Genomic DNA, 27,924 nt, shown 5'->3' with positions numbered 1-27,924 from the left:
ATGATTACTGTTCATTAAGAAGAATAAAATATTCACAACATGCCTGACAGTGGCTGGTAGTTCAGTATATTTAATGTAAAGCTCTGATTGCTATCCTTCACCTGAAAACAAAATCATAACTATTGTGTGGTGCTGTTACTGTTCTCTGTATTTTCTGAAGACCTTAATTTTTTGCTGCAGTATATATGCAGAGATACATTTTCAAAATGTAGCTGTAACTGCAGATGATTCCTTTTTGAATGTCATACTAGAATATCCGATTTTCCGATTTAGGTGCTCATCACTCTCTGAAAATCAGGCTGGATGAAAGTACCTAAATCATTCATCACTTTAGCAAATTAAATTTTTAAGATACAAAGACATTTTTCTTTCATCCTAGAATTCAGACAATACTGCCAAGGGCATACTAGAGGAACTGAGTGGAACTCTACTGCCTTGACATCTTTTAAATTTAGGTGAAGTGTAAGAAGAAAGGTGCATGTACCTGCATGAATATAGCTGCTGTTCTTGTCACAAAATCTGCTAATTATCCAAACTATCTACTTCCAGATGAGAATTAATTTAAATTCATTCTTCTTCCCTAATACTTCAAGCAAATGAATAAATGAACCAAAGGGAACTGTTCTTTCTGTCCCTAGTAGGCTGTTAAGCATATACAAAGTTGTACTGATTAATTAAAATTGCTTTTTAAAAGAACTAGTTGAATCAGAGGAAATCCTTGCCCACTTAAATTAGTTTGTTTACAGAGCAATACTGATTTATTTGAATTTGGTAATCTAGGTCAGGACTCTGAAATATTTGCATGCTTCATGTTTATCATACTATTTAGACTATACACATTTTGTTTTGAAGGAATGAAACTTTTGAGAAGGTGTAATAAACAAGTCTGACACTCTTTTATAGCAGGTCAACTCAATTAAGGCATCACCATTGCTTGATAATATGAAGTCAGCTGTGCTTAAAGAGACACACTAAAACACACTCATGATCAGTTTGCTAACTCCAAATTTATGTTGAATTATATTTTCATTACTTTAATAAAATTGTTTTAAAATAAGCATTTCTTCTAACTATTTTTGTGTGTAAACTAGGCCTTTGGCAAATATCACCATAGGATACCTAACAAATTGAACAGACTGGGAATATGCTTTCGAATAGCATGTTTCATTGCAAACATCTTCAAATTCTAACATAAAAACTGAATCTGGGAGTATAACTAGGAACACAAATTAGGTATAAGTCTTCTACAGTACATGCAAAAGCTGCTGTTCCTTTTTGCTGGTGTAGCCTGAAACCATTAAGATGAAACTGCTACTTTTGTCTCTCTCTCTCTTAGAAATATGCTTATCCATGAAGATCTATTTCTTCATGCTTCTTTCACAGAAAAATTTGGAATTTTACTGTTTCTTGCAAACTTGTTATAAACAACTGAAAAATCTGCAAATTAATATATACATACATCCAACTTATTTTGTGTATGTGTATAACCTGCATATGTATATGCGTTGACTTGTCCAACAAAGAATTCCCACAATACTATAAATATCAATATCTATAGCTAGCTAGCTAGCTACCTATATAGTCCATAAATATCTAAGGTATGGGAGGCAAGGGGATGAGGCCAGGCTCTTTTCAGCAGTGTGTGGCGATATGACAAGTGCAAACAGCCACAAACTGGAGCATAAGAAGTTTTGCACAAACATGTGTAAGAACTTTTTCATAGTGAGGGTGACGGAGCACTCGAACAGGCTGCCCAGAGAGATTGTGGAGTCTCCTCTGGAGATATTCAAGACCCGCCTGGACACCAACTGGTTCAACCAGCTCTAGGGAGCCAGCTTTGGCAGTGGGGTCTAGAGGTCTTTTCCAGCCCTACAATTCTGTGATTCTGTAATTCTGTAGATACTGTGGAGTTAAAATTGGTTTGACACACAGTCAGCATTTCTGGTTTACATTCATATTTGTAATGCATAGTTATATAAAACCTTTATCTAACTTGCTTAACAGGTGACCAGAAATGTGTTGCCTTCAAAATTACTTCTGCTCTTGTTAGCACCAAAAAAGGGGCTGGATTCATACTCTGCTCTTAGATATGTTTTAACAGTATGTGTGGTCCAGTTTGTAGTTTAGATTGGAACAAAGTTCAAAAAAGGAGAAGTCCAGCAAAGCATTGTGCAATATTTCCATGTTTACTGTACTGGTTGCACTGGATAAATATCCTCAGTGATACTTACTATTTCAGAAATAAATAACAATCTTCAATTTTACAAGGATACTAGTTGATTTCCAACTAAGTATCATAAATGGAAAAGGCAAATTAAAAAAAAAAAAAAGAGGCACTGAATGAAAATATATATGTAAGACAAGTTTATGTAAGCAGTTAACCCTTGCAGTACTGCATTTGCAGGATCCAGGACATTAATATTCCTATTAATATTAGAATTACTAATTATAGCTCGGCTCCAACTTCTTCTAAAAGACCACACCACCTTCTTTTTCATAGCCCTACAATTCTATAATAAGAGAAGACAATTGTCTTCTTTTTATACTTTGCTCCCATAGCGCAGATAGAAGCACAGATAGTTTTTAATAGATCAATTCACTCAAGTTCCACCTGTCCAGGTCACCTTCCATTTTCCTTTATCTGCTGACTCTGCAGTATTTCCTCTATGATCAAGAAGATGTCAGTGGCAGACCCCCTGCAGTTTTGGAAGAGCTGAGGCAGAGATTGTACCTATGCAAACCTTTAGATATCTGTGAGTTACACGCTTAATTCATTGCAATAGGTCAGAGAAAAACTTTGCCCTTTCATGAATCAGAGGCAATAACAAGGCAAGCTAGAATGTCTAAAAGAACCATGCCCAACAGCGATGGATCTTCCTTTTAGTAGGTCTTCTCCATCACTAAAGTCAGCAGTATCTCCAAGAAGCAGCAAAGATTAACATCCTGAGAATGGATATGACTGCAGAGCCAACCTCACAGTGTGGCAAAAAAAAAAAAAAAAAAAAAAAAATCAAATAACTCTGCTTTTCTCCTGAGTAACAGTATCCTGATCTTTCATCCTGCATACCTGCCAGCTCATCTGGGGCTGCCTGCTGGCAGGCAACCTGGGAGCACCTTCACACATGGCACACACCAGAGGCTATACAGTTGACCTTAAACAGTCCCCTTACAGTCCTCTGATGCTAACTCAGTGAACTTTGCTCTCCCATTTGCTCCCAAACCATGCCTCATGACATGCAGCACATAGATTCAAACACCTTGCTTTGAACAAATCACACAGTCAATCTGCAGCACATTGTGTGGAAAAAGGGTATGAAGTATACTACATCAGTGGCAGCCCCAAACTGAATGGTGTGCAAATGGAAGTGACCAATCTGTTCCAGAAGGGATCAGTCTGCATACATGTAAGAAAATTTGAAATAACTGGCCTGAGGGTCAGATATTGGATGCCCTTAATAAAGCTTATTAGACTTTATACTGGAAAAAATAACCTTAAAAATTTATAGTCACTAAGTAGTCCTACAGCATTAATTACAGTAACAGCAGCTACAAGCCTCATCAAATTTGGGTGACTGTCAGTAAGTACAATTATTTACTATTGCTCTACTTTTTTCTTCCTTTCTTCCTTTCTTCCTTTCTTCCTTTCTTTCCTTCTTTCTTTCTTCCTTTCTTTCGTTCTTCCTTTCTTTGTTCTTTCCTTCTTTCTTTCTTTTTTTCTTTCTTTCTTTCTTTCTTTTCTTTTTTCTTTCTTCTTCTTTCTTTCTTTCTTTCTTTCTTTCTTTCTTTTCTTTCTTTCTTTCTTTCTTCTTTCTTTCTTTTCTTTCTTTCTTTCTTTCTTTCTTTCTTTTTCTTTCTTTCTTTCTTTCTTTCTTTCTTTCTTTCTTCCTTTCTTCTCTCCCCTTTCCTCCCTTTCTCTCTCTCTTCCTTCTTCTTCCTCTCTAGCCCTCCCTTTCTCTCTCAATTTCTTCTTTCTTTCTCTCACTTTCTCTCTCTCCATTTCCCTCTCTTGCTTTCTCCCTTCTTTCCTTCATTCTCTCCTTTCTTCTGTCCTTTAATAACTAAAGGGAGAGAAGGGATGATCACACAGGAAATACCTGCACATGACAGTTCACATTTTGGATAGAATTCACATCTAGTTCAGGTGACTAACTATGGATGCTGATCTCCCACACACTCCTGTAGAGTCAACAACAAGCTATGTTCCATGAAATGTAGAGCAAAATCCTCATTCTGAAGCCTTCACTTGCCCTTTCTTTTTCCACTGCAACAAAAACTACCACAGAACTTGCTGGGAATCTCTAAATCTTTTCCTTTTGTAACATTATAGAGTGTAAAAGTTACAGTTTATGGCCCTCTGAGAGTACATCAACTCCAGGAAATCAGCAGTGTGTGCATGTCCATGGTCACTCATCTGCACAAGCTACTGTGAGTGACAACCTAGTAGGCCATTTCTAATGAATGAATGCAGCTGTATGAGCAGGACTTTCACTTCCTGCCATGATCCCCAGACACCAACAGAAAAGCTGAGAGAATGACTGGCAGAGTTGAGTAAGAAGCTATCATTCACCGACAGGTGAAGAAATCCTCTGTCAGAACTGACAGAACCCAATTATTCAACAGAAAAAGGTGCTGTCTAAATACATATCTCCATCAGGCACAGGCTGAGACATTACCAGATGCACAAATAGAAATCTTCATCAATTCATAGGATTGATGAAAAATATTTTCAGTGCTGTAAATCTCTTCATGTGTAGAAAATGCAGCAAAATCCAACAAAAAATTGTCCCTAAAAATCTTTTAGAATCATAAAATCATAGAATCCTCAGAGTTGGAAGGGACTTCAAAGGTCTCCTATTCCAAGTCCTGTGCAACGAGCAGGAACATGCACAGTATCATCAGGTTGCCCAGGGTCTGATCCAGCCAGATGCAGGACCTTGCACATGGCCTTGCTGAACTTCAGGACGCTGGCACGGGCTCACCTCTCAGGCCTGTCCAGGTCCCTCTGAGTGGCATCCCTTCCATCTGGACCATCAACCACACCACTTAGCTTGGCATCACCTGCAAATTTGCTGAGGATGCGCTCAATCCCACTGTCCATGTCGCTTACAAAGATGCTAAATGGCACCAGTCCCAGCACCAATCCCTGATGAACATCACTCGTCACCAGTCTCCACTTGGACACTGAGCCATTGACCGCAACTCTCTGAGTGTGAGCATCCAGCCAATTCCTTACCCAACAAGTGGCCCATCCATCAAATCCAATTTGGTGACCAGGATGTTGCATGGGACAGTATCAAACGCTTTGAACAAGTCCAGGTGGATGACATCAGTTGCTCTTCCTTTATCCAGTGACACTGTCACTCCATTCCAATGGGGGTACAGCCATGGGAGAAGCAAGCCATGAAATCTGGCTCACCAGATCCTGCTTTCCTGCTAAAAATTCTCTTCATTGCTGTGATGTTACAAAGCCTTTGTGGTCATCCAGCAACTGGTCCTGGTGCCACCACTCAGTTGCTGTGCAGACGCTGGTGCTGCTGGTGACTTGACTGAGCTCAGGTCAGAGTGATGGCCAGAGTCGCAGGAAGGTGCAATGTTCAGCTCGATGCTTTCCCTACTCCCCCTCTTCCGCTTGCCCTTCCTGTTCGTGAGCAGCCTCGGCCATTCTGGATGCCCCTCCTAGGCCACAGTTCTTTGGGATATGGATCCTCAGGACATGGAGAAGCTGGATACTGGCACAGCAAGCCAGAACTACTTATTCCCCACCATCCCCCAGGACCAGCTTTGGTTTTCATTTGAGCACCTGGATCCATGGAAGTGCTCCGCAAGAACAGCACAGAGCTGGTCCTGCTCGGCAGCATCTTCCCTGTGGTGATTTACCTGTGGAGAAGAGCCAGGAGGTACCACAGAGAGGTGAGTAACAGAAGTCAGGTGATCCAGATGATGCCCAAGTTTCTCAGGAAGAGGCCCAGCTCAGCTGCAGAGATCTCAGGTCCCCAAGGCCCTTTTCATCATGCTCCCTGCCCTGTCATTTCCAAAGAGGAGCCAAATACTCTCAGTTGCCCCAGGGACACTGCTAGAACTGCTGCAAACGCTGCAAGCTGCTCTGCCAACTGAAGGCAAACCCTGCCTCGATGGATACGTACCTAAAATATGTGAGGCACCACTACCAGCAGGAGGAGTTCCCAGGAGACAAGAGATGGCAAAATCATGTGAAGATGGGGACGAAAATAGAGCCTTTTCTCTGCATACCAGTACAAGCATAGCCCCTGAGTAGCTCCAGGGCAGCTATAAACTGAACGGGATCTGGTCAGAGACACCACCACTGTCACAGGGAGGGCACTGCCACAGGACAGGAAAGGAGCAGGAAGCTATCCAACTCCAGAAAAAAACAAAGCTGGAAGGAAACAGACCCCTAAGGCTGCTCAATATTATTGTGTATTCTAAATCTAATTCTATATTGTATGTAGAATAAATATGTTTGATTTTATTAGAAGAAAATCATGCATTTGCTTTCTCTCATTCTCTTGTAGTATGAGAGAGAGTGATTCTAAAGTAATAACCTCTTTCCACCTCATTTTCTGGGAAGGAGTTCTTTTCTGTACATTGTGGTGTCTGAAATAGTGAACTGTAGCCCAAAGGAGAGACACGTAGAGTAGTACCTCAAAATTATATGAACTCATCAAGCATATTTTCACCACAAAGAAACCTGAACACTGAAGAGTGTTGGTGACTTCTAGTAATACCACCCTGCCCTACTGCTTGCCCATGGACACAGCACTGAGGGCAAGCATAGGTCAGGGGACGCAGAGGCAATACCGCCTGTGCTGGCACCCCGTATGAGCATTTTGGATCACAGCCTCCAGGGTTCTGGCCTGGGCTCCAGTAGACAGGCAGATCACAGAAATGCAGAATGGTTTGGGTTGGACATGCAGAGCATCATCAGGTTGCTCAGAGCCTCATCCACTCAGGCCTTGAAAGTTTCCAGGAAAGGGTTATTCACCACATCTCAGAGCAATCTGTTCCATCTATTCTTATCACCCTCACTGTAAGACTTTTTCCTTATATCCAACCTAAATCTACCCTCTTTAACTTTGAAACAATTTCCCCTTGTCCTATCAACTCAGACCCTGCTGAAGAGTCTCTCCCCTTCTTTCTTGTAGCTCCACTTTAGATACTGAAAGGTCACCATCAGGTCACCTCACAGCCTTCTCTTCTTCAGTCTAAACAACCCCATCTCCTTCAGCCTGTCCTCAAAGGACATGTGCTCTACCCCTTGGATCATTTTTGTGGCTGTCCTCTGGATGTGCTCCAATAGGTCCATGTCTCTTGTACACTGAGGACTCCACATGTGAACACAGCACTCCAAGTGAGGCCTCAGCAGCACAGAGTAGAGGAGTGGGATCACCTCCCTCAACCTGCTGGCACCCATTTTTTTATGCAGCTCAGGACACAGTTGACTCTCTGGGCTGCAAAGGTACATTGCTGGCTCATGTCCAGCTTACCATCTACCAGTACCCCCAGATCCTTCTCTGCAGGACTGCTCGTTTCAATCATTTTCATTCCCCAGCTTGTATTGATAGTGATTGTTGCCTGACATTGCTGCAAGATCTTGCATTTGCATTTATTGAACCTTCTACATTTCTACTGGGCCCATTTCTCAAGCCTGTCTAGGTCCCTCAGGATGGCATCCCATTCCTCTGGTGTGCTGACTACGCTCTACAGCTTGGTGTCATCAGCAGACCTTCTAAAAGTTAGCGTAAAAGTTACTCTTTGCCTGTCTCATATTCTTCTGGAGCATGAACTCAACCATAGCATGGTCTCTACAGGTCAGCCAGCCTCCAATCCTGATGTCACCAATCAGCTCATTTGCACTCGTGAGCAACAGGTCCGGCACTGCATCCCCCATTTGTTACGTGGCTCTGGAACCTATCCTCAGTGCATTCCAGGAACCTCTTGGACTGCCTACATCTCACCATGCTACTTTTCCAGTAGATATCTGGGTGGTTTGAGTCCCCCAGCAGAATAAGTGCTTGCAATCAAGATGCCTCCTGTAACTGGAGGAAGAAGACCTTATTGATAGGCTTAATTTGACTGAGTGGCCTGTAGTAGATACCAACCACAATGTTCCCTTTGCTGGAATTTGAGAGAAATTTACCAAATTTAATTTTTACGTGAATGTGAACTGCTAAATTTTAAGGTAAACTACCTTTTTATTATTATTATTTTCACATTTTCTAAACACTGCTGTAACATGATGGAAAGCACAACAGTGACAACAGAACAGCAAGATCCCAGGCTACAGCAAGTTAGGATTTCCTCAAATGCAGCAGCAGTGGGCACAGAAATAAGGGAAAGAAACTGCTTGCCTACAGAAGGCCTCAGATACGCAGAGACCTCCACAGAAGTATCCTTACCTCCTCTGCCAACCCTTAAATGAGATCTGGGAAGGAGTGGAGCCTGGTTCCACCCCTTCCAGTCACTCAGGTGCATTACATGCATCTGAGCTCCCCTTGGTTGTTTCTGCCTTCCCAGCAGATGCTCAATCACTGTTTCAAGCTGTGACTTAGCATTTCCACTACAACTCCCAGTGTAAAATAGGTCAGATAAAGAATTTTTAACACTGCAAGAATGAAAAACTATGAGATGAGAAGATCCACCAGGAAAGAGCTTGAGATAAAACAGAGGAAAAGATACCAGGCCTAAAAAAAAATGTGCCACAACCAATAGGAGATTCCTTTTCTATCTGCCATAATGATCCGTAGTGGTAGAAGACTTATTCTGTAATAGCTTGGACAATTATTATTAAAGAACAACACTGACTATTTTACAGAAAAGGATGGCCTATTTTAGAATTTAAAAAACAACCAGATCTTATTTTACTGTCCAGTTATGACATATTTTCCAAATGATGCTTTGTGAAAAAAGTTGCCTTCCCACAACCTCTTAAGGCTACTCTGAAAACCAAAAAGCTCAATTTGGCAAAACTGTTTCTACTGCCTGAAAACCTGAAGCCAAGAAGAGAGGTCAGGGATTTTTTCCATTGGTTTAGATTCACAGAAGACAAGACTTCCTTCCTCCAACAGAGCACCATACACCCCAAAGCCCCCAAGGGCCAAACAGCACAAATAGGGACAGAATCCAAATGCTTACTGAATAAACAGCCAGACTGGTATGTCTTTAAACACTTTATGTTAACTTATTTTCAAAGGATATATAAACCTAGATGTGCTAAAGGTGTGACAAGTGGAATGCCAGCTATTTTGCCATAAGACTTCTTCAGTTGTTTGAAAGGAAATATAAATTCTAACTTCAAATCAGCATGTCCTTTATTAATACCATTATTACTGCAGGAAATCCGCCTGCCTTAGCTGAGGGCCATTGCAGAGACGCACGCACCTCTGCTCCGTAAGCGGCCCTCCCGACCGCTGCGGTGCGCGCAAGCTCTCCATTCTCGTCGCAGCGCCTACGCTCGGGTGCGCCGCCCGCGGCCGCGTCGTCCCCACCGGGACGCAGCGCTGCAGCGAAGGCTCCTCTGCTCCCCCTCCTGGGGCTCTGAAGTTCCGCTGCTGCGTTCCTCGCGAAGTTACGGCCCCGTGTGCTCCGAGGCGAGGAGCAGGCGCTGCACGATGGATTTTGCAGATGGAGGCAGGAGCTGCGGGGAAGCAGAGTACATCGCCTGGCTGCACGAAGGGCAGCCCCTCTGCGACAGACACAGCGGCTCTCCCGCTGGGGAAGATCGGAAGGCCCCTGGTTCCGCACCAAAGGATCTTGCCCCGCAGTCTCACCCCCATACGCATGGAAGAAGCCTGTCCATCCATCTCCATGGGGCACAGCCCGGGTCGCTCTCTCCAGCCACCAGGCTGAACTTGCAAACCCTGGCAGCTGGCACTACGCAATTACTGCACTCTGCCTAAATGGCATCTGACATTATTAATCACACATTATTAAACATGGATTAAAATAATGGGCAAAAAAACCCAAACCAAACCAACCAAACCAAACCAAACAAAAAAACTAGTTGGATGGCTACTCTGAAGGCAGTTTTCATGGATTTGGGAGCAAATACATCGTTTGCAGCAGAAGGGGCAAAGCCGTGTTGAGAAAGGACCGCTAGCAATGTTAAAAGCGACACAATGGAGTGGGCGCGTGTGCTTGCCACTCAGCACATCCATCACACCGGCCCCGGACGCACCACGCTGTCTCCCAACCTTCCACGCGTTCTCAGACATCGGTCCGCAGCGCTCGGATCCCCGAGTTTCTGGGAAACACATTTAGCCCTAATTTTTGTGACAGATGGAGTTCATAGTCTCAGGATGAAAAAAAAAAGTGCCGGTTTTGACAGGCAGCAGATTCCGCTGCCCCTGGCGGTCGGAGACGATCATGCTCTGGAATTAAGGTAGCACAAACCTGAAAGGCAGAGGGTAAAAGCGGCACTGTCTATTTTGTTTTGCTTCTCTCGTTACACCTGGATGTGTGCACTGCCTTGTCTAGTTCCGTAAAAGCAAATTAAAAGCACGGAGAGTACAACAGGTGGGCAGGGTGGTTTCCTTTCTGTGAAAATCCTCTTAGCTAGCAGGTTTCAAACCAGCTTTTATTGGTGGGCAGACCTTCATGAAGTACCACAGAACTACACTGATTCTCGCAGCACTTCCGCTGGTCAACATCCTACCACCACAGGCAGTAAGGTGAGCTGTGTGTGTTTACCATTGGTAGGGTGTATTAAGTGGCACTGCTGCTGAGAACACAGCAAGTCTCAGCACTTACATGGTTGCAGCAGCCCGCTACCAGCACGTCGGCACGGAGAACGGACAAAGCCACCCTCCGAAGCCCGGAGCCCCCGCCTCGTCCCCACGTGAGCCGGACGGAGCGGGGCCTCCGCTCCGCTCGGGGACGTGCCTTCGCCCCGTGGCTGCGTAGGGCCGCGCCGCCTTAACGGGAGGAGGGGCTCCTCGGGGGGGCTGTCATTCTCCTTAAGCCTTTCCTTTCAAGCTTTGAATGTGAGCTGCCCTCCAGCCCCCCTTTTCGCTTCCCTCACTCCAGCAGATCGTAAAGAGAGGAGGGAGGGGAGAAAAAGAAAAAAAAAAGTTTCAACAACAGGCTGGTCCAATGGCAAGTCGCAGAGCTGGAAAAGGGGGCCGAGCGAAGGGAGAAAAAAGTGGAGAAAAGGAGAAAGAGACCGAGAGCGCGCAGGCTGGGGGATGTGTAAAAGAAGAAGCGTTGCTAATTTTTTTTGTTTGTTTGCTTTTCCATGCATGCATAATGAGGCCTAATCAGAGCACGTTGCCGCTGCTCGGAAGGCACTTTTGTATTTAAAGCCTTGCAAAGAAAAAAAGATCCGCAGACGGATCCGCAGAACAGCTTGCAGGGCTTGTTGACAACAGCAGCAGCATCAGTCGCCCAGAAAGAAAGAGACCTCGAAGCCTGCCTTCCTGCCTTCCCCGCGCTGCCTTCGCGCTGACGGGGAGAGACATTTCTCCTCTCTGCTGCCCGAAGTGCGACCCGAGCCCAAGGGAGCAAGCAGAGCCGGCACCGCCTGCGGGATCGGAGCGGCTGGCATGTGCAGAGATGCTGCGAGCGGAGAGTTAAGAGCTCTCGAGAAGGCAGCGGCCGGGCATTTATTTTGTGCAAAAAAAAAGAAAAGCGAAAGAGACACGGAATTGCATTAGGATCGGGTCAGCACCATGAGTTCTCCCGACGCCGCCTTCAAGTCCCCAAGTGCACTCCGGAGCCGCGCTCCTCCGCGCGCCGCTCTGCGCTGAGCTCCACGCCGCCGCGGAGCCGCAGAGCGAACCAGACCGAGCCGGGCCGGGAGCAGCGCCGGGGGGGCTCGGAGCGGCCCCGGGGCGACCGCTTGGCACCGCGGCTCCACCGCTTTCAGCGACAGGGGGCCACAGCCCGCGCGAATGGATTGATGCGAGGAGACCTCATGCGCACGGCCGGCGGGAGTTCTGCAAACTTTCCGAGCGGCGGCAGCTCCTTCTCTTCTTCCTCCTCCTCGCCCGGCGGCTCCTCTCCCCCGCGACCCCGCGGCAGCAGCAGCCTCCGCCGCCCGCGATGCCGGCCCGCCCGCCTGCCTGGCTGTGGCTGGCGGCGGCGCTGGGCGCCGTGTGGCCGCCCCGGAGCTCTCCGGTGCAGGGCCGGCGGCTGATCTGCTGGCAGGCGGTGCTGCAGTGTCAGGGGGAGCCCGAGTGCAGCTACGCGTACAACCAGTATGCCGAGGCGTGCGCCCCGGTGCTCCTGCAGCAACAGCCGGCGGTGGGCGGCGGGGACGGGCCAGCGGCCGCCGCAGCGTCGGCCGCCTCCCGGCGGCGGTGCCCCAGCCACTGCATCGCGGCCCTCATTCAGCTCAACCACACCCGGCGCGGCCCGGCGCTGGAGGACTGCGACTGCGCGCAGGACGAGAACTGCCGCGCTACCAAGCGCGCCATCGAGCCCTGCCTGCCTCGCACCAGCAGCCCTGCGGCCGGCGGCGCGGGGGGCGGTGGGCCCGGCGGCGGCGCGGGGGGCGGCCCCGGCGTGATGGGCTGCACGGAAGCGCGGCGGCGCTGCGACTGGGACAGCCGCTGCAGCCAGGCGCTCAACCGCTACATGGCCTACTGCGGGAAGCTGTTCAACGGGCTGCGCTGCACGCCCGAGTGTCGCGCCGTCATCGAGGACATGCTGGCCGTGCCCAAGGCCGTGCTGCTCAACGACTGCGTCTGCGACGGGCTGGAGCGGCCCATCTGCGAGTCGGTTAAAGAGAACATGGCCCGCCTCTGCTTCGGCGCCGACGTGGGCAGCAACGGCGCGGGCAGCAGCGGAGGCTCGGACGGCGGCCTGGAGGAATACTACGACGAGGACTACGAGGAGGAGCCGAGCCAGAAGGGGAGGGACGAGGCGGAGGACAATGCGGGCCCGGAGCCCGGCTTCCCCATGCAGGCGGATGGTGCCGGCCGGGCCGCCTGCGCGGCCTGGGCGCTGCTGGCCTCCATCTTGCTGCCACTTCTACCGCCGCTCTAGCCCCCCGCCCGGCCCTCGCCCCGGCCCTGGCCTCGGGCGGGGCTTCCCCCCTTCCATGCGAGCGGACGGCCAGTCCCGCCGTTATCCGGGCGCCTCCTCTGCGTGTCTGTCCCTGTGTGCACTATGCAATGCGTCCCGGCCGCCTGGCGCTGCGGCCCGCGGTGAGGTGAGGGGAAGGACCTTGAGCCGGCTCCCCGCCGCCTCGGAGGGAGGGAGAAGAAGCGAGGGCACGGCCGTGTGTCTGTAGCGATTTGACATGAAGGTTAGAAAGAGGTGAGCTGCCCAAATTGCTGCCAAAGCTATTGCCCAGGAACCTGACTGTCACTCGGTACCGTGTGCGCGGTGCCGCGCTGCATCTGCCGGAGCTCAGGAGAGCACCGCCTGGGTGAGGTGAGGTGAGGTGAGGTGAGGTGGTTCGCAGCACTGCTTCTTGCACACAAGTCTGCCCTAACGCAGCCAGCCGGCAGCCGCCTCTCCTAACCTAGGGGCATATAAAAATGATTCTTTTCAAAGAGAGTTGTTGGCTGTCGCAAACAATGCAACTTGTCTTCCAAAAGAGCTCTGCACTGCCATCTTTGAAAGACACTTTTTAAACTCGTAACGTGTATGTTCACATACGCTGAGAAGCTATATTGCCTCTTGTATCAGGGTGGTGACCTCTGGTAAATCTTTATATAGAGATGTATTTAAAACTGGGATTTGTTACCAGTCGCTCTTCTTTGTTTATACAATTTTATAAATTGTATGCTTTTGGGGATAATTTATTTAAGAAAAAAAGTAATAAAAGTTTTAAATCCACATCCTATTTGCCAAGTAATCACATGCGCTAGTCTTTTCTGGAAAGGTACAGGTTTTGTTTTATGTGTAAAGGGATACCAGCAGCGATGATTCACTGACGTATTTTCTAGAACACCGAATGTACAGTGTATTTTTTAGATTTGGAGTTAACGTTCTTATTTGGAGAGACTTTATGAACATTGTAGAATTGTATGTACGCATTTCCGAGCTGCCTTAAACCTAGTATTTTTTATAGAAGGCGTAACAAAGGCCTGTGTTTCAAATATGTATGGCTTTTTGTATTTTCTAAATGTTTAAATTAGTAAAGAAAGAGCTTTAAATAATGGATGTGGTGAAATTGTTTTCCAGGGACACTTGAACTCTCAGCTCCCAAGATTGGAAGGAGGGGGAGAGGAGGGGAGGGAAGGACGGGAGCCAACCGCAGAACAACAAACCAAAACCAACCAACAAGCAAAAATCTCTGCCTGCCTGTAATACTTTACATAGATGTAAATTACTGGTATTCTTACGTTAATGAATAATTACGTGCAAGAAGTAAATACAGCTTTGAAAATACTACTTTAAAGGAGTGGTTGATTTTTATAATGCGTTGGCATGGCAACATGCCAGTGCCAGAAGATAGTGAAGCGATTCAGGGACACTGCTCCTGTATGTGTGTAGAATTGCTTGTGCACCATGCTTTCTTCTTGAAGTAGAGGCATGTTTCTCCACTGACACCCTTAGAAATACTCCCTGCCACGCGAACAAGAAAACGGTGAGAAATGCAGAATGCAGAGGCTTCATGCAGGCTGTGGTGTGTGCATCCAGAAGGTTGCTGCAAAATGCGCAGGAGTTATCATTCATCCTGTCCTGTCCCCCATTGAATAACACAAAAGTAAACAAACTGAGGGGATCAGCAATTACCAGATCTTGTAATACCATTCTGAGGAGTTGCTTTGCGTTGAGCTGAAGACTGGTTTGCTGCCAGAGCTACTGATCTACACTCAAACACCCTTAGATAAATAATTACACTCTTAAGCTGTGTTGAGTGCTGATACACTTGACCTTGTAAATAGAAATGTTTGCAGTAGGAATAAACTCCAGCATTGGAAAATCTTTTAAACATTAACACAAAAGACAAAGCTCAGTCCTCTAGGGATTTGAGTTTGGACTGCTTCAAGCCAGGCACACACACACACAAGTAAAAAAAAAAAAGTTTATTTATCTTTTATTCATGGTGTTTATTTAAAGCTTTTCGTTTTAAATGCAGTGATTGGAGGGCAAGTCAGAAGTTTAAAAGCTACCACAAATAAACTATGACTGAGAGGGCAACAGATTAGCAAGATAGTGTCTTTTTCATCTTACCAGATCTTGACAGAGGGCAAATCCAAGTCTGCCTATTGTATAAATCAATGAAATTAGAAATCCTCGCTTCTGGATTAGTTATTTCAGTGATAGATTATTTTATTATTTCTTTGGGGTGTGAATTTGGTTAAGATTGCCCAGTGACAAACACACAGGCACATGTGCACGCGCAAACTGACCCCCAGATAGCTGTGATTCCAAACAAGTGTATGAGTATGCTGTATGGCTGTGATCTGACGTTTGTTTTTAAAGTCGTCTGAATGGTTGAGTAAACTTTTTCTTAAAACAAAGCTGGAAATGTTGTTTCCTCAAGAAGAGAACAGAGTATCTGGGTGAGACTTGTGAATACCATCAGCTTTCTTTGCAAAACACTGGGTCTGCTGTTCTGCTGAGATGATCCTAAGTATTTTCTCTAGTTCTTCAAGAGATGCTCAGAAAGACATTTTCACTTTACCAGCGTTTGTGCCAACAAGGACTAACTCGCTGTTGATGAAAAATTAAGTCCCACTTAAAAAGCCTCTATTTTTCTTCAGCAAGGAGTAAAGACATTTTCTCTAGAAAAGAATCAATAAGTAACATCTACAATAAATTCAAGATCTGATTTCACATGCTCCTGTCAAAATCATCTGCCTGGAATAAATCAACACTGAGCACCGCTAGGGAGGAAAGACTTTTCTGTATGCTTCCTTCCCCACGGAAAGAGAATTGCTTTAATTTAAATAATTGCACAATAAATACAGCTGAACTAATTTTGTCCCACAAATGCCTTCTCTTAAGGAGAAACTGTGTAATGTTTGTCATGTTGTCAGAGTAAGCACATTTCCAGGAAGAATGGCTGAGTGTGCTGGTACAGCCTACAAAGCCTGTGCAGATGTTGATGTCCATCAAATTCGTATTTCTTCTGCTTGATTTTGAGACAAATGGAAATTCTTGAAATGTCAAGGGATGTAGTAAGGACAGTTTTAAATAAAGAAAAAAACCTCACATTCCCTGAGAGAGGAAGATTTTCCACAGGAAAAGAAGTTCTGGTTTGTATGGATGTTTGAAAGTGCTCTTTGCCAAGGTCCTGTCCAGCCAGTCTCTTCTGAGGGAGAAGAAACTCTACCATTCCATGTAAAATAATCCAGTAGGTTCTGCTCCCTTTTCATTCCCACTTACCAGATTTGAATTCTTGGTGACAGTTTATTTGTCTTTGGAGGCACTTCAGTGACAAATGTTTAAGGGAGTGTGGGACAATGGTGGAGAACAAGGAGGCAGTTCATTGAACTGACAGTGACCATACAGTAAATAGAGGGAGATTCAAGCTTCACTGATCACCCAAGCACACAGCAAAGCTTTTGTATGCAATCACAATGGACATAACATAAGGTCTCTGTTTATTTTTAACGATATACAGTGATATATGTACAGACAGACATAAGTAACGTTCAAAATTCTAATGAAACAAATACTTACAATGAGGAAAAGACCTGATTTGGCCATTTTTTTACTGTCTAATTGGAAAGTCTGATGGATTTTAGTTGCAGTGTCCCCTTCATTCCTTGTAAGACCTGTCAATGTACCAGATCTCTGGTATTGCCAGTATGCTTGTATAATGTATATCCATGGTAAGGATGCAAGGGTGACTGCAGACAACTTTGCAGTTCCATTTCAATGAGTTAGAAAACCAATCAGAATTGAATGAATACTTACTTTTTGTTTTGTTTTTGTTGTTTTTTTTTAATCGTTGTTTTAAGTTCATTGGAAGAGGATGAGAGCAACTCCAGAATAGACATGGTGCAAGTAGAGACAAAATTGTCACCAGCTGAGTCATGGAAAACACAGCTTAAGGGGCTGAGTTGCATTGTATTTTCAGCGTCACTAAAACAAATTCAGACTTTCAATTGATTTTGTTTTTGTCCTCAGTAATAACGCAACACACTGCCACATTGCCTGTGATAAGTCACTGCAAGTCATCAGGAGAAGTAGGCAGTCTTGCAGAACAAAACATTTTCAACTGGGAAGAACAGTGTTTCTGTGTGAGATTTAGAGTTTGTGATACGGATTGGTAAGCAGTAAAGTCGAAAGTTACTGTATTTTACTCGAGGCATTGGCTGTGGTAGACAGTTGAAAAGGCTCACACTGACTGTCTGAATGACATAAGTAATGCGCTATTAGCATAAATACTTTCTAAGACATCCATTTAATCAATTTCTTAAATAACAGAATGATCTACTACAAAATAGTGGACTGTATACACTATATTTTGGCACAAAGATGGTCATTCTCCCACTAGTAACCAGGGGCTCTAAATAAATGATTTCAACAATGTTTTATTAAAGGAGGACAAGAGCCCTCGAGCTGCATTAATCGCGGAGAAGTCGAGTGGCACTTTTGTTATGGAAATGTTAAACACATAATAGTTCAGGCAAACAATGTGGAGCCACTTCATTCTCTCAGCCATGCTGACACCTCTTAAAGAGAAACGGCAGGGAAGGATGTGGGAAAGATTTGCTTTCTGAGGAAGCTTTCAGCTAATATTTTGGATATTTACCTCCAAAACTCAGGCAGTGCAAATGTAACTGAAGGGCATAAAAATATAACAATAAAGAGGGATGATTTATGCAGCTACTACCAGTAATCAGCATTTGGTACCCGAATTCAAGACAGCCATTGACAAAAAAACCTTTTTAAAAAGTTCTTTTCATGAATTTATTATAAGCTAAATGGATATTAATGTAAAGAGTCTATGTTCTTGAAGAGAGATTCTTTCGAACACAAAGTGGCATAGTTCTAATATGGAACTACTATGGGCAAGAAAGGGAAAGACGAACAACCTGGAGTTATCCCAGGAGAAAAGGTGAACTGAGGTTTAGCAGGATAGGGCAGAAGATGATTTGTGGGATGTAGGCAATCCAGAAATGTATTAATAAAATGGTACGCAGTGAAAACATTGCTATGTAAAGGGAGGTTAATTTTCAAAAGTAGTTATTTCAAACACGCTGGAGGAAGAAAGACTGAAGAAAACACGTAACTATTGTGTAGAGGTTTGCAGAAGAAAGCAATCATGTACTTAGTAGCAAAGAAAAGAAACTACAAAAAATTATCAAGAAACTAGCTGAAACAGTGTGAAAATATCAGAAGAAAAGGTAAAAGTGATAATAATTTAAAGATTAAGCTAATCAGCTTAAATAATGTTGGCAGAGTCATCAAGGAAGATCAGTGTGGTTGTAAGATAAGTATTCAGCTTTGGAGAGAATATTTTTCCTTTCTTCAAAAGTCAGAGAGTGAATTTACCATCTTGTCCTTGGTGCTGCACCTGGAACTAGTTTTCAGACAACGCCTCCTTCAAGTTCAGGAACACTGAGAAACTGAAAAAGAGTGAGATTAGCAGGATAGCTAGGATTTGTGATCAATGAGGAAAATATGAGGGAGGTGTGCTTTTGTCTGGACAAGAAGAGGCTACTGCTAATCTATAGCTACTAAACCAGGAGTTACATAGTCTGCAGGACCATACTTCAATTTGGCAGTATTAGATGGTATGACAAAGTGCATGCGTGAATTGTGCCTGGATGGTTTGGAGTGAGCATCAGCAAGAACTATGTCAGGTAAGGTAGTGCACAGTTTTGTTAGGATTCCCAAGGAAGCTCCAAAACCTCTGCCTTTAGGGGATCTTAAGACTTGACTTGATTGCTCAGCTGATCTTCATTTAGTGTTGGCTGTAATACGGATTCTAGCAGAAGGTGGGATTGGAGGGTATCCAGAGGTCCCACCAATACAATTTCCTGTAATTCTGATTTTAATATTTGCATGACAGACCAATACAATTTTTTTACTAGATCAGGTCTAGATCAGGAATACATATGGCACACTTCAATGGAGATGGTGATGCAGGAAGATTGCAGAGAAGAGGCAGTGGCCTAGCATATCCGCTAGGCCAGAGTGGGTAAGAAACAGTTGGCAAAGAGTCAAAGGAACTTTAGGAGAGTAGAGAGCAAAGCATACCTATAGTCCATAACCTGAAGACAAGAAGGAGGAAGTGTAAGTAGGGAAATAGAGAAATGTAAGGGAATGCAATGAGGAAAAGGGAAGGTGTCTGTCTGTTGACATCTCTTATGAACTGAAAAATGGGCAGATTGACTAGAAAAGTGAAGGAATGGGATGGGAAGAGAATTTGGAAGAAAAAGAAAGTACAGGAAAGACTTTGCTTTCCTTTCTGTGAGAAGTACTTGTACATAGACATATCTTTGGCACAGCAACTGACACAGTAACTTGATGCCTCAACACAATGGAAATACTAAATAATCATAGAATCACAGTATGGCTTGGGTTTGAAGGGATCTCAGAGATCATCTGGTTCCAGTTCCCCAGGGCTTGAACATCTCCAGGGATGAGGCATCCACAGCTTCTCTGGGTAGCCTGTCTAAGCCCATCCTCACAGTGAAAAATTTCTCCCTGACATCCAATCTAAATCTCCCCTCTTTTTGTTTAAAACTATTCCTCCTTGCTCTATCACCATCAGACTATGTAAAAAGTTGCTATCCCTCCTGTTAATAAAGCTAAGTACTGGAAGGCTAAAATGAGCTTTCTCTTCTCCATGCTGAAGATGCCCAGCACACTCAGCCTGTTTTCATAAAGAGAGGTGCTTTGATCATCTTTGGTCCCACTCTGAAGGCTCCACAATTAGATCTTCCCACTTGCATGAATGCCCACATATAAATACAGACAGTGCTTACACTGTATTTTTAACACAGGGCTGTCTGAACTATTACAGTGCTCTGCACAGTCATAGAACACATGTTCATATGGAAATAAACATAGCTTGGTATATATCCTTCTAAACAAAAATAAAAAGCCATGTGTTTTTAGTGCCCTATATCACAAATTCGCTTACCTACTACTTCAGTCACCTACTACTCTCTCCAGGGAGAGCGGCTTTTCAGTATGTAAAGGGGGGTTATAAGAAGGAAGGAGACAGACTCTTCAGCAAGGTCTGTGGTGATAGGACAAGGGGAAATGGTTTCAAAGTAGAAGAAAGATTTAGACTTGATATAAGGAAGAGATTTTTTACAATAAATAAAGGTGAGGCGCTGGAACAAGGTTACCTCTGGGAATTTGGAGGATGCCCCATCCTTGGACACATTCAAGCTGAGGCTGGACCAGGCTTTTCGCAACCTGATCCAGCTGTGGGTGTCCCTGTTCATTGAAGGGAGTTGGACTAGATGATCTTTAAGAGTACTTTCCAACTCAAAATGATTCATGGCCTGGGTATATTTGGCTTACAATATTTTTCATTGTTTAAAAAATTGAGAGGTAAGATAATTTAAATAAAACAAATATAAATGCCAGAATTTATAATTGCTCTCTAGCAATGGCATTAAGCCCTTTTTTAATTCAACCAGTGGTGACAGTTGATCATATCAAAGGCATTTGATACTGTCTCCCACGACATCCTTATAACAAAGCTGAGGAAGTGTGGGATAGACGAGTGGACAGTGAGGTGGGTTGAGAACTGGCTGACTGGCAGAGTGCAGAGGGTCGTCGTTGGTGGTGCAGAGTCTGGCTGGAGACCTGTAACCAGTGGTGTCCCCCAGGGGTCTGTGCTGGGTCCGGTCTTGTTCAACATCTTCATCAATGACCTTGATGAGGGGATAGTGGCCACCCTCAGCAAGTTTGCTGATGATACGAAGTTGGGAGGATTGGCTGACACGCCTGAAGGCTGTGCTGCCATTCAGCGAGACCTGGACAGGCTGGAGAGCTGGGCAGTAAGAAACCGGATGAGGTTCAACAAAAGCAAGTGTAGGGTCTTACATCTAGGGAGGAATAATTGCATGCACCAATACAGGCTGGGGGATGAGCTGCTGGAGAGGAGCTCTGCAGAGAGGGACCTGGGCATCCTGGTGGATGACAGGTTGGCCATGAGCCAGCAGTGTGCCCTCGTGGCCAAAAAGGCCAATGGCATTCTGGGGTGCATTAAAAAGAGCGTGTCCAGCAGGTCGAGGGAGGTGATCCTCCCCCTCTACTCTGCCCTGGTAAGGCCTCATCTGGAGTACTGTGTCCAATTCTGGGCTCCCCAGTACAAAAAAGACAGGGATCTCTTGGAAGGAGTCCAGCGGAGGGCCACAAAGATGGTGAAGGGCCTGGAGCATCTCCCCTATGAAGAAAGGCTAAGTGAACTGGGTCTGTTTAGCCTTGAGAAAAGAAGACTGAGAGGGGACCTGATCCAGGTCTATAAATATCTGAGGTGTGGCGGCCATAGCGGTGAGGCCAGTCTCTTTTCAGTGGTACGTGGAGACAGGACGAGGGGAAACGGACATAAGCTGCAGCATAGGAAGTTTCGCACGAATGTGCGTAAGAACTTCTTCACGGTGAGGGTGACGGAGCACTGGAACAGGCTGCCCAGGGAGGTTGTGGAGTCTCCTTCTCTGGAGATATTCAAGTCTCACCTGGATGCCTACCTGTGCGACCTGGTGTAGGGAACCTGCTTTGGCAGGGGGGTTGGTCTCGATGATCTCTGGAGGAACCCCTGCAATTCTGTGATTCTGTGATTCTGTGATTTGCAATTGACGTTGCAGATACGATCTTTATAAAATAATCATAGAATTACTCAGGTTGGAAAAGACCTTAGAGATCAAGTCCAACCATAACCAAACCTACTACCCTATCTCTAACAGCCCTCTGGTTGTAGCATGATGGCATTAAACATGAAGACTTCTATGCCAGCATACCTAAGATTCCTTAAACCTGATTGCATTCCAACACAGCAGATTGAAGTCACAAAGTGGTTGCTGGAGTGCTAGTGGAAAAGAGAGTACAGTCAGAATAATTAACTTGGTAGTGGTTATCTCTTTCAAAATGTAATTCTAAACTTGCTGAAACATTTTAATATCATGTAATAGTGGATTATAGCAGGAAGTAAAACAGGAGTCTATAGAAACTCTAATACTATGACATTTTTGTTCATACTAGTGTATTCAGGACTATAACATATGTTTGGAAATTAACTTTAAGATAAAGGGTGAGGGGAATTCATATGGGATAGAAAAATACAATTGTAGGATCATAGAATCATAGAATGGCTTGAGCTGCAGGAGACATTGAAGTCCATCTAGTTCCACTTTTTCTGCCATGGACAGGGTTGCCACCCAGGCTGCCCATGGCCCCATCCAATCTGGTCTTTAACACCTCCAGAGATGGAGCTTCCACAGATTTTCAGGGTAGCCTGTTGTCTATGCCTCACCACTCTCTGAGTATCATAGAATGAACCGTAGAATAGTAGGATGGCCTGGGTTGAAAAGGACCATAATGATGACCTAGTTTCAACAGCCTGCTATGTGCAGGATCACCAAGCACTAGACCAGGCTGCCCAGAGCCACATCCAGCCTGGCCTTGAGTGCCACCTGTTCCAGTGTGTCACCCTCTGTGTGGAAAAACTTCCTCCTAATATCTAACCTAAACCTCCCTTGTCTTAGTTTAAAACCATTCCCCCTTGTCCTATCGCTATTGACCCTCATAAACAGTCGTTCTCCCTCCTGCTTATACACTCCTTTCAGATATTGGAAGGAGTAAAGTATTTTCTCCTTACATGTAGCCTAAGTCTACCCTCTTTTTGTTTATAAACATTCCCCCTTGTCCTATCACTGTCAGACAGTGTAGGAAGTCTGGCTTCATCTTGTTTATAAGCTCCCTTTAAGTACTGAAAAGCTGCAACTAGGTGGCCTTCTCTTCTCCAGGCTAAACAGGCCCAGTTCCCCCAACCCTTCAAATGGGAGATGCTCCAGCCTTCTTTGTGGCCCTCCAAGTTCATGGCACACCTCTGGACCTGCTCCAACAGCTCCGCATCCTTCTTCTGCTGGAAGCCCTCAGGCCTGGATGCAGTACTCCAAGTGAGGCCTCATAAGAGGCAGAGAAGAGGGGGACTTTCCCCTCTCCCACCTAACCTCTCCCTGCTGACCACCCCTATTTTGATGCAGCCTCGGATACAGATGGCCTTCCAAGTTGTAGGCAGTCACTGCTGGATCATGTCAATTTTTTCATCTATAGGAACACCTAAATTAGAATAGAATAGAATAGAATAGAATAGAATAGAATAGAATAGAATAGAATAGAATAGAATAGAATAGAATGAAGTGCACCACACCATTGCATGGCACATACAAAGATCAAGTCCAACTGCCTGACCATTTCAGGGCTAACAAAAAGTTAAAGCATATTATTGAGGACATTGTCCAAATGCCTCTTGAACATTGACAGATACAGGGAATCAACCATCTCTCTAGGAAACCAGTACTAGTGTCTGACCACTGTTATTGTGCAAAAATTTTTACTAGTCTCCAGTCTGTCCCTCTCTTGACACAACATCATGCAGTTCTCATGTGTCTTCTCATTGGTGAGCAGGGAACAGAGCCTAGCACCTCTCTTTTCTTCGCCTTCTCAGGGGTATGCAGAGAGGAGTGAGGTTGCCTTTTGGCCTCCTCTCCTCCAAACTGGACAATGTAAATGTGCTCAGCTTATTCTCACAGGATATGTCTCCCAGCCATGCTACCAATTGTGTTGCCTTCCTCTGGATGCTTGTAAGATTTTATATTATGGAGCCCAAAACTGCAAGCAATATGTTTTGGTTAAGTTCATTTCAGATATTGAGACCGTGGAAGAGTATGAAACATTAGAATGTACAAAGGGACAACAGGATGCTTGTGATAAAAAACTTATGCAGAACATCTTTTTTATAAAACAGTGTTTTATTTGTATAGTTCTAAATGCTTGACTTCTATTACAGGTAGTCTGAGTTTGTGTTCTATAACTCATGTCAGTATTTAGCCTATGGGTTTGTTTTTTTTTTCTACACTTAGGAATGTAAATCGCTTGGATAGGTAGCATTGAAGATGACACAAGCTTTGGTGAATCAGAAGATCAATAGAGATCAATATAACTAGTGCTTGGACTTGGGCCACTGTAGCTTAATTTGTTGGACAAGAACTGATAGAAATAAATAAGATTCTGTGTCTGAATGTGTTGAAAAGCTTTCTTAGTACTAGGGAAAAGCTATTGCTCTAATAGATAGAACATGTTTGGAAAAGGAGCAGATAAGAAAGATATGGAAATCTGAGAAACTGAAACCTTTTTCAGTTGGGGCTGTACAAGCTTTATGTGGTTTCATTTTTTGGCAATTTTAGGCTAAAGTTTAGATTATACTGGTTACATGATGGACTGAATGCAATCCCTCTCACTGTGCTTAGAAATTGTTATGACCTTTTTTAGAACTTACTGGGATCGCTTTGGTCACAATATTGTTTGGTTTGTCCTAATGTATGTGGAGCAAGGAAACAAAAGAGCTGTGGCAACCAAGTATGTCCTCTGTATGAAGAAGCATTGTCTTGTAAGCTGTATGTACAAACTAGCTATCTTTCTCTAGTCTTCATGGGAGCAAGGCTGATTTTCACAAATGCTTTCATAGAGAACATTTCCTAAATTCATCAGAATAAGTGAAAGCATGGAGCAGTGATGCTCTTTCAGTCCAGCTTTGAAGATGGTTTCGTGTCGTGGTCCTGTGGTCTCAACGCTGTTGATGTGAAAATCAAGACAGACGGCTGTATTTCACTAGCTCTGACTCATCATATATCCTTACTTTGCCCCGGGGGGAGCCGTGGCAGAAACTAGAAAAGCTCCAACTGATCCTAACCCTGGCCCTGACTCTGCCCAGATCATGCTCTCATGCCACAGCGGAAAAACTGCTTTACAATGCAGCTGCTTCTACTTGTCTCCTGGGACGCTACATCAGCTGGGCACTACTGTTTGGAAGCATGTTCTAGCCCTAATCCTGGTTGTCCTGTTGCTCTTCTGCACAGGGAAGATAAGGTACAGAAAGCTGTTTAACTACCTCAGCTGGACAGTCTTATACATTGGGGCAGTTGTAAATCTCTTGTCTGTTGCCAAAATGGGCTGGGACTCAGGCTCTCTTATCATAAAGACTTTCATAAAAAACTGAGAATAGCCACTGTAAGTCTGATACAGCTTTGGCTTCTGAAATAATATGACCTTGGCTGACTGCTGTCTATAGGAATCCTTTCTTTAACATCTGTCCATATAGAATAATTTTGTGATCATTCAGGGGGCAAGTTTTACAGCAAAGCAGTTCTGCGAACAATTAGTGCTGCTTTGTATTTTTCATTTTCTGTTTTTGGAAGAATAATGAGAGGAAGAGATAAAACGATATTCAAAACTGTAACTAAAATTTTGAGAAAATAATATTAAATATTTTTCCTGATTCATTGGTTCCCAATGATAATAAAAAACTAAATGAAAATGTAAGTTCATTTTGGAAATGCATTCCTATTTATAACTTTCACAAGTTTCAACACTTAAGTTAACAGGAGTGCATAAATGTAGACAAAATTGCAATGAGTTTATCAAGAATCTTGGCCAGAGTAAAAGTGAGGAGCATGAAAACAGTATTTACTGCAATATTATGATATAAAGTGTTTATACTGGGAGATAGCAGTTAAGTATCCCTGGGCAAGAAAAACAATCTAATGTACTCTGGAGAAAAAAAAAAAAACAAAAAAACACAATTTCAGATATGTTATACTAAAAACATCATGAGCAGAATATGTGATTTCAAGACTTATTTAATCTATAACACAACAGCAGTTTTATTACAAAATATATTTACTTTTTCTGGAATTCTTGTGTAATTCTGATACATATACCTTAAAAGAAAAGAATTTAATGTCACACCAGGGCCAAGGCTTTAAACATAAGAACCTCGAGGAAATTTTTATTTAGATGAGTGATTTTTTTTTTAATTAATTTTTTTAAAGTAACTATTTGTGTTCAACTGTAGCTAAATAGTGTGGAGAAGGAAGGGGTGAAGGGGGGGGGAGGGGGAGGGAAGTGATGAACAGTATACTATACTGACCAGGCTTGCTTTCTTGCTTTTCTCCTAAGACCTCTATTCTTCCATTTGTTTCAGATTTGCTTAAGAAAAAGAATGTGAAAGACACGGTTTCAGAAACACACTGCCACTTTAAGAGGATACAACATGCCTATTAATAATTGTATTACTCCTCTATTATTGTTAAGAATAATGAAGGAGTGGGAGCGTTGGCCCCCAAGCTGAATTTATCCTGAAATGTTTTCAATTAACTCTTGGCACCGGCAGGAAAGCATCAAACCTTTCCCATGCTGAAATATGGAAAATCTGCAGGGAACATCCCAGCAGGAGTGGAATTTCATTAAAACAAGCACATCATAATTCAACAACTTCTGCACCCTCTTTAAACCTTACTATTGATAAGAAGTTTGAGGCAATTTTTATGGATTTGCAAGAAGAAACCATTTCATAAGATAGTCTCAAAGAGTTTGTTTTGGCTGAGAATTTTGAGCTATTATCTGCTCCCTGATGAAAAAATACTAAAACATTTAGCATAACTGTGGCTAGTAGTTAAGAAACAGAATCTTAAGAAGTTTCTTTAAGGAGACACTTTAAGAAAAATTTTGTCTTCTAGACAGCCACTTTTTGTTATCTGATTAAGGAACTGATTCCTCAACTATTTTCCCAGATCTTTAAATAAATGTGTTATAATGCTATTAAAACCTCCACTTTTGAAGAGTTAAATGTGGAGATTAAAACATACTGGAGAGCTAACTGTACATCCAAATACGTAATATAGTACAAAGAATGTAATATAATAAAAATATCCAGTAAGTAAAATATACCAGAAGATTTAGTAATAGAATATTACACTGACATGTGTATTGATTTAATAAAGTGCATATTGCTTCACTCAGATACAGGTAATCTTAAACCGTTTGGCTGTGCTCCATGTAATTCAAATTTACATATGGGATGGGATGTGGGTTTTTTCAATGCTGCTGGATTCTTAGAGCTTGTTTGTTGTAAAGTGCTTATGATTTTATCTTGATTGTACTCTTCATTCCCTGAAAGATCATTTTTCAATTCAGAATACAGATAGGATAAAGAGACACCACTTGCTGCTGTTCACAAAACACTTCATATTCATTAACTTTTATTATAATAAAGATATTATATTTAATCCCCACAAAGGTCACAGGTTGCACTTAAATTGTAAGGCTGAATATCTATACTGGTATTGGTCTCCCTGTTTTGAAGTAGTATTGAGAACTTACAGCAGTGTCTTGTCACTAACTGCTCTATGTTCAAAAATCCATCAACTTCTTTGTTGGGATTTTCCCAAGCGCACAACTCATCATGAGGTGGGAAGAAAGTCATGCAGATTTAGGAGAGAAAGCTGACGAGGTTAGTATCTCACAGAGGAGCAGGTTTTGGGGAAAGTGCTGAAGAAAGACATGGTTAACACACGGGAGGTTCCTTTTGATAGGGGTACTTTTTTCCCATCCCTATTCTAGCACTTGAATAAAGCCCCACACTAAGCATCTGCAGCCAGCTTGATTACTCAGCCTTTTCCTTCATGAGTCTGGAGAGCACATAAAATCACATTTCAGTTTGCCACAACAGATTTCTGAAGTTAGATGATATCCCTTAGCCAAGTTGTACTGCAGTAGCCCTCTCCAGTTATGCAGGGATAGGAAAAGTCATATAGCCAAATCAACCCAAGTGATTCGAATCCAAGCTGTCACAATTTTACAACTTGTCTTTCATTGAACAAGAACAGAAGGACTTCACAAACACATTTATTTCCATATTTTTGCAGTAAACTATTTTCAGAATAGCAGCCAAGAGTTGAATTTTTTCTGAGAAGTTTGTAAATTACAGTTTTTCTATCACATATAGGATGAATGAAAAAGCAGAGTAATTTTCAC

The 27,924-nt window shown here is 43.7% G+C and overlaps 1 protein-coding gene across 1 annotated transcript; it reads left to right on the top strand.

Moving 5' to 3' along the window:
* Positions 1–11,106: 11,106 nt before the first annotated feature.
* On the top strand, positions 11,107–14,355 carry GAS1 (growth arrest specific 1). The gene is made up of 2 exons (XM_085213469.1): positions 11,107–13,272; positions 14,146–14,355. Exon 1 carries the CDS (start codon positions 12,055–12,057, stop codon positions 12,997–12,999), a length of 945 nt encoding a protein of 314 aa, XP_085069595.1. The 5' UTR covers positions 11,107–12,054; the 3' UTR covers positions 13,000–13,272; positions 14,146–14,355.
* The last annotated feature ends 13,569 nt before the right edge of the window (positions 14,356–27,924 follow it).

Source organism: Meleagris gallopavo, chromosome Z (assembly GCF_905368555.1).
Source record: "Meleagris gallopavo chromosome Z, MGAL_WU_HG_1.1, whole genome shotgun sequence".
Lineage (NCBI taxonomy): Eukaryota > Metazoa > Chordata > Aves > Galliformes > Phasianidae > Meleagris > Meleagris gallopavo.
This window is presented reverse-complemented; position numbering and strand designations above follow the sequence as displayed.